This window comes from Wasmannia auropunctata, unplaced genomic scaffold (genome assembly GCF_000956235.1).
Source record: "Wasmannia auropunctata unplaced genomic scaffold, wasmannia.A_1.0 LD336088.1, whole genome shotgun sequence".
Taxonomy (NCBI): Eukaryota; Metazoa; Arthropoda; class Insecta; order Hymenoptera; family Formicidae; genus Wasmannia; species Wasmannia auropunctata.
The window spans coordinates 4,482,009-4,489,372 of record NW_012026802.1 but is presented as its reverse complement, the minus strand read 5'-3'; the positions used below and the strand labels follow the sequence as shown (position 1 = coordinate 4,489,372).

The 7,364-nt window shown below is 28.6% G+C and overlaps 1 protein-coding gene across 1 annotated transcript in view; it reads left to right on the top strand.

The window, feature by feature from the left end:
- The window catches only part of LOC105448327 (glutamate receptor U1-like), a 24,437-nt gene that overhangs the window by 14,585 nt on the left and 2,488 nt on the right, over nt 1–7,364 (top strand). The window contains exons 2-5 of the mRNA XM_011686833.1: nt 31–318; nt 499–614; nt 1,156–1,323; nt 3,777–4,030. Coding sequence (XP_011685135.1) covers nt 31–318; nt 499–614; nt 1,156–1,323; nt 3,777–4,030 — 826 coding nt within the window. The remainder of the gene's footprint in view (nt 1–30; nt 319–498; nt 615–1,155; nt 1,324–3,776; nt 4,031–7,364) is intronic.

Below are 7,364 nucleotides of genomic sequence, written 5' to 3'. Positions count from 1 at the left end.
GTGCTCTTCCGATCTTGGCTACTCGTTCAGGATCGAAGAATAACGATTGATAACATCAACATAACTTCCACGTATGATAACTTAGAGATATTTGAAGATTTAGCTGTCTACCCTGATAGTGACGTGGTCCTCGCTCAACGGTTCAGTGATGATTTTCTTCAGCTGACGTCTGTGTATCGTCCAAGTCCACAACGAAAAGTAATATGGGAAAATCGGGGAAACTGGACGATTAAGAATGGTTTACGAATGAATACTTTTGACGTGGCTTCGGCACGGAGGAGGAATCTTCAGCAGTCAACTCTTAAATCTTGTCTCGTGGTACTAAGAACACATATTCGTTTATTATAAATGTATAAAGAAACACACTTACATCAACAATATATAATTAGAGATATTTCATTTACAAGCATTATAATAAGAAAGCCAATAACATCAATTATAGCTTATGTTAAAGTTATTCAAAACTCATTGCATAGAAATATTTATTCATCTTTGCAGTTTACAAATCCTGACACGATCAATCACTTGACTGATTTGAAGTATAGAACCATAGATTCTATGGCAAAGATTAATTATATCTGGATACACCATTTAATAAACCGGATGAATGCAACGTAAGTTTTACTTTCTAAAATATATCACGTATAATATAATCTCCAAAATACCGTTAAAATGCTCATGAAGTAAAATTGATAATACTAACACTGAGTTTGTCACACAAAAAGCACATTTATCTTACAAATTTAACAATCTCAAAATAAGCTTTAAAACGATAATAAATCTACAACTAAAATATATTAAAATCATTTATTAGTCAAACTGAATAATAATGATCGAACAATTTTATTATATTTATGTAGTAAAAATGTTAACAAATCATTTTCGTTTAGAATTATTAAATGAACAGAAGGAACCGATTGCATAAGCATATAGTATATGTTTTTTTAGCAAAATTAAAGTATTAGAGTCGGCGTTATTGAACGATAACACCATCATAATTGTTTAAGAACCTTTTTTACAAAAATATAATTTTAGAGGATACATGAAATAAATTATGGCCGTGAGAATCGAATAATTTTTTATGTAAAATAACGAAACATAATTCTTGAAAATTATTACATTGTAATTTTATTGTTTTTTCATTTTACACGACAGGGTAACTTTCGATATTTTGGATAACTGGGGACACAACAAAAATGGATCTTGGGATGGGATGACCGGAATGCTGCAGCGACGTGAGATTGACATTGGCGGCACAAGTATGTTTATGCTGGTAGAGCGCATCTCTATAGTGGAATACATTCAACTGTACACACGTACTAGGTAAAATTGCATCTAAAATCCAAGCAGTCGAATTTTAGTTGCTATATTATTTTACAATTGCATTATTACAAATAAATATAGAGATTATTTCTGCCTCAAAAGTATCGACCTTTGCAATCCTTGTGACTTCAGATTTATATACAATATTATTCAAATTATATAATTTGCAAATGAAAATCGTAAAAGTATTATTTGCGCACTTATATACGATTTACTTTTAGCCAATTTTAAAAACAAGCCATAAATATATAAGTAATTAATTTTTACTTATTTCATTATCTTAAAAAAATAAAACATGTTTTTATATCAGTTAATAAAACAACATATTTAGTTTTTGAAAAATAAATAAGTGTTTCTTTAAGAATATCTATATTAGTATCGGCGATTTTTTAAATTATATAATTCTCGTTCTTTGAGAATTGAAGTATCAAACTTTTGAAGCTTTGAAGCTTCAAAATTTCGAAGATTTTAATGCAATTCGAAACATCGAATTTTCGAATCTTTAAAATTTCGATAATTCATCTTTGAAGAATCAAAATTATATAATTAGAGATAAGTCGCTGAAGAAATCTTCAAAGCCTTTGAATCAAATCATCAGCTCTACACGGAGAAAATTTTGTATTAAGATTTTATACAATTTTTATCATATTTTACTAATTTTTGAATTATCGGTAGATCATCATAACTTTATGTAGATTAAATTACAGCACAACATAGTAAAATTTAATACTAACTTCACTTTAACAATTTTTGACATAGTAAAAATTCGTAAATCAAGGTTATAATCTTTATTGTATAGCTTTAATCTTTATTGAATAATGTACGTATGATCATTTATCATGTGTATATTGGTCAGAGTGCAAGAATTCCAAGATTTATAATTAAAGATTGCAAATCGAATACTTCCCAAACAATATATAAAATCCAATATCGGGAGATAAAACGTCTCTAAGACGCCTTTCAGACGTTTCTCGCAAAGATGTCTTCAAGATGTCTTTTAGATGTCTTTAACACATTAATGTTCCGACCTTGGACTTTATGTTGCTTAGTTACGTATTCTTTTCAGGGTTGGGTAGTGCCTAATTAAAAAGATAAAAGTTAAATTAAAAAATTTTAAAAATATATAATTTTAACTAAACTTATTGTTACATTTTATCGGTAATTTTTAACTTTTGATCTAACTTTCTTGAAGTTACATTTTTAGTGCTTCTTGTAAACCCAAAATAAAATACATGTATAAGTTAGTGTCTTCAAACTCAAATTTGAGAACACACATTAAGTTCACACAATTGTAATAATATAATAAATGTATAGTCTGGCCGTGGAAAGGAATCACTGTTCGCGGACCTTCTGATGTGCATTAAATCACGTTGGAAAAAGTTCTTTGAAATCGGTCCTCTTTCCGGCTCGATAAAAATAAGTATAACAAATATATATTTTATTTAGAAACTTTATTTAGAATTAATCCTAAAATTATAAAATAAAAAAAATTAACTTTAACTTTTCAATTACTTTTTTTTATTAACTTAACTTTTAACTCAATTAATTTTATTATGGACTAACTTGTATCTTAACTAAGTTAAATTTTTAGACTGTTATAACTTCAACTTAACTTAGTTTAAAAAAAAAATTAACTTATCCAACCCTGATTCTTTTATATACATTCTTTACGATACGAAATGACACTGCACTTCGATGAAACGACACAGCATTAATTAAGAAACTATAATATTAATATCGTCTAGAGACTCTAGAGCTGAGCTTTTCTGTTTCTTCCTCTCGTTGAACCGCGTGACGCTACAGCGTTCGATTGCTTCTGCCGGTTCTTACAAGCAACGATTCCTTCTACTTCTATTTTCCATGAGTCTATTTTCATTTCCCCATAAGTCCTTAAATGTCCTTAACAACGAGAGTTATTGAATTTCAAACGTTTCGACATAACATTTATTATGTCAATATCGTAATTTTTGTAACATAATAAATACAGTAATTTTTGTGAAACCGGCGTTCAAGCTATATTCTAATAGAAAGAGTTAATTTTTACTATGGTATGCAGTAAAAATTTACCTAAAAAATATTTTTTTACAATATTAACTTTTATCCAGCAAGTTTTGCCTTTGTAATATACAAATTTTTACTATAAGAAAATATAAAAATGATGTTGCATTATTGTTTTAAAAAAATAGTTATAGCATTTATCTAAACTTATATAATTACCTGATGGCCCGTAGCTCCTACCGCATTATAGTACACAGTTTTGGCTATAAAATTTTATCCGAGTATTATTATCATTATTGTTCAATTCTATATTTCTGTTGGATTTCTATTTAAATTTTTAAAATATTTCCTATCATATCTCTATTTATAATAATAATTATTATTATTATTATTTTAAAGATCTATACACATTACACATTACTAATTACACATTACAACGCATAAATTTTGTGCAGTTTTCGTTTCGTGTTCCGACGGCCCTTATTGTCGACTATAAAGAATATCTTCACCTTGCCTTTTCATCGAAACGTCTGGATAGCGATCGCCATATTTCTTGTTCTTGTCTTCTGCTTGTTACACGTATCTATGAAATGGGAACACTACCGAGGTACTTCGAAAAATTCCGCTGCTTACTGGAATCAATTGAATGTCAGCGAACCGAAGGTTATCGATGATCTTTTTGTCCTTTTAGGTGCAATCGTGCAACAAGGTATAATAATATAATAGCTTTTCAATTTTCAAGTCCAAATATTTCGAGAAAGTAAACTTGTAAAATAGTATAATAGAAGCTTTCTATTTCGGAATTTATTCTCTCCTCTATTGGGGGAATTCATTTTCTCCTCAATTTCTCTCTCACTCCTAATCTGATGCGCGAAATAAAACCTTTTTGCTTTTCTTTTTTGTTTGATGATTACGTAATTATAAAATAGGCAAAAAGAGAAATCAAAGTGAAAAAAGAATTCCAATTTGTAACAAGAGAGTGTGTTACTTTAGAGAAAAAGGATGTATATACAGAACATATAAGAGTCAAAAAATCGAAAAATTGCTTTTGTGTATTCGTAGGATATTCGTATGAGCCATATAGAATTCCATCTCGAATCATTACTTTTATGTTACTACTGGCTTCATTGAGCCTTTATGCGGCTTACACGGCGAACATCGTGGCTCTTTTACAGTCTACCACGGACTCAATCAAAACCATTTCCGATCTTTTGTATAGCCCGTTAACTCTTGGAGCGCAGGATTTAACATACAATCGATATTTTTTCAAGGTAGATATCATTGTTATAAAACAAGGAGTTAATTAATAAACGATTATATCGAGAAAAATAAATTTCGTTTTATTGGAATGTATAAGTCTGTACAAGATCCTATCAGAAAGGCAATCGTGGAGCAGAAAATTGAACCGAGAGGACATAAATCGAACTGGATGAGTCTGGAAGAAGGAGTACGCCGCATAAAAAGCGAACCTTTCGCGTTTCATTGCTTACGAAGCTCGATGTATCACATCATACAACGCACATACCAGGAAGAGGAGAAATGCGGTTTAACTGAAGTCGATTTTATGAACACACTTCTTGTGAGGTATCCGCTTATTGTGACACAAAAACAATCGCCTTATTTAGAGATAATAAAAAACGGGTAAGTTTATATTAACTTATTACTCGACGCAAATAAGTATAAATGTGCATATTAAAGTTTAATGTAAAAATCTTTTGTCAGAAAACGCATAATGTTTCGTATTAAATATATGTAGTAATTTTAAGATAGTAATTTTAAGTATAGTAATTTTAGTATAGTAATTTTAAGATATTTGAGTATATGATATAAAAAAATCGACAATTACTTAAACATTATGTTCCTAAAATTATACTTTTATTGAAAAAACAATTTTACTTATAAAATGATCGAGGATGAAGTATATACGAGGAATACATTTTCTTTATTTTTTCTGAAGAATATAAAAATCATTTACAAAAAATTTTGCAGAGATGTTTTTATTCAAAACTTTTATGTTTTTTTAATAATGCTTTTAAGAGTAATTTTTTTTTAATGAAGCCTAAAGAGGGTTGCGTTGTGTTTGCATAAAATATTAGAATAAATTGTGGTGTACGTATATTTGAGGAAAATGTTTTCAGAGCTTTGAAACTGCAAGAATATGGGCTCAAGCATCGCGATGAGCATCGCATGTTTACGAATAAACCAGTGTGTTCGAGTCAGACTAGTTTTATTACTATCGGTTTTACAGAATGCTACTTTGCGATAGTTATGATGGGCTACGGAGCGCTACTCAGCATAACCGTATTTGTATTCGAACTGTTATGGTATAAATGGTAATACTCTCTCTTCTGAGAGAGAAAAATTCTCTCTTCTGTACATGCGTCATTATGATCTTACATTACCTTTTACAGGCAAAATATGAATATAACAGAAGAGACAACTGTGGTAGAAGAAAGGGATCCTGATTATCAAGTACATTAACCAGACTATTGCAAAATATATTTTTTCGATTAAGAATTAAGAAATTAAGAATTAAAATTTTTTAAATACTACTGATGCGGCAAGCAAATGAACTTGATTTCTCTGAAGATTCTTTCCGCGATTTTTACGAAGGAAAGTTGATTAATATTAATTTAGCGCAAACACTAGTATGTGGTAAATATATAGTAATAAAAATTGATAATGTATAATATATATAAGTATTAAATATATAGTATGTATAAAGTATGTATGTAATTCTTTTTGTTGTATAGAAAGCTGATCCCCCAAATATTTCCCAACATATCAGGTTTTAACTTTGAAAAACAGTTCCGTTTTGTAATATGATATTGTAAAATTGATTATTAAAATGAACGGTTTACAATTATAATTAATTTTAATAAAGTTACCAGTATTTATTACATATTAATAAAGATTATATATTACATATATTATATTTTATGGTGTTATTTTCTATATAAATACAATCCTAATAAAAAATGAATTAATTTGTAATAAAAAATTAGTAATGTATTTAAAACACAATGTGATAATTATATTAAAAGGAATTACAAAATAAATAATTACATAATAAACGTGTTTTTATTTTTTCTGTACATGCCTTATAAGCGGAGATATTGCAATGTTAAGTTCGAATTTTAGAAACTTATTTTTAAGAAGTGTCGTGGTCATTATTATTATGTTGTTCATAGTCATTGTTTCGTGTGATGTTCGATTTCATTACAGTTTTTTGAGAGGCGTTAGCGATACATGCATGGTCAGTGAGTGAAAATGAATGAATAAAAATGATAAAATGAGTTAGAGAGAAAAAACGAGTGTGAGAGAGAAAGAGCGAGTGCGAAAGAACGTTATTAAGTAAATAAAAATAGTCACATAAAGTTTACTGTTTAATAGTTTATTTAATAGCTTATCCTGTACGTATAGTTCTAATCCACACATCTATATCATTCGTTCGAACAATATACATTTTATGATTATTATTTCTAGCTGTTACTGATGTTGCAATGCAATGTTCCTTAAATCTTTTTATTATTGTATTAAACTTATTAATAGATTTATGTGAGCGACGCAGTAGCGGCACGATGCCAAGTAATACATAAAGAAATTGATAAGTCATGCGGTGTGAACATTGATGCGTAAACGTCATCGTGGCGCTATTTATCTAAAATTCATGTGTCAAATGCATTTTTGGTTAAAATATCTTAGAAATTAAAACCATAATAAAAAATTTAATGGCAATTTTATAATATAATGTTGATGTAAACCGATTAAAATCGGTACACTCAGTTTTGAGATTTCGAGATTTCTTATGCAAAAAAGGACACTTTCCTTATTTTTTAATTTTTAGAATGTACACACACACGCAAAGCCGTTTGTCAAGCAGCTTTTACAATGTCTACATATATTACTAAAATTACAATTATAATTAATAGTTATTGTAATAATTAATAATAATAATAAATATTATAATCATTATTAATTTAATTAATTATTTATAAATAACTAAATATTGCCTATGCCAGCCGACACGGATGTTAAAGTGT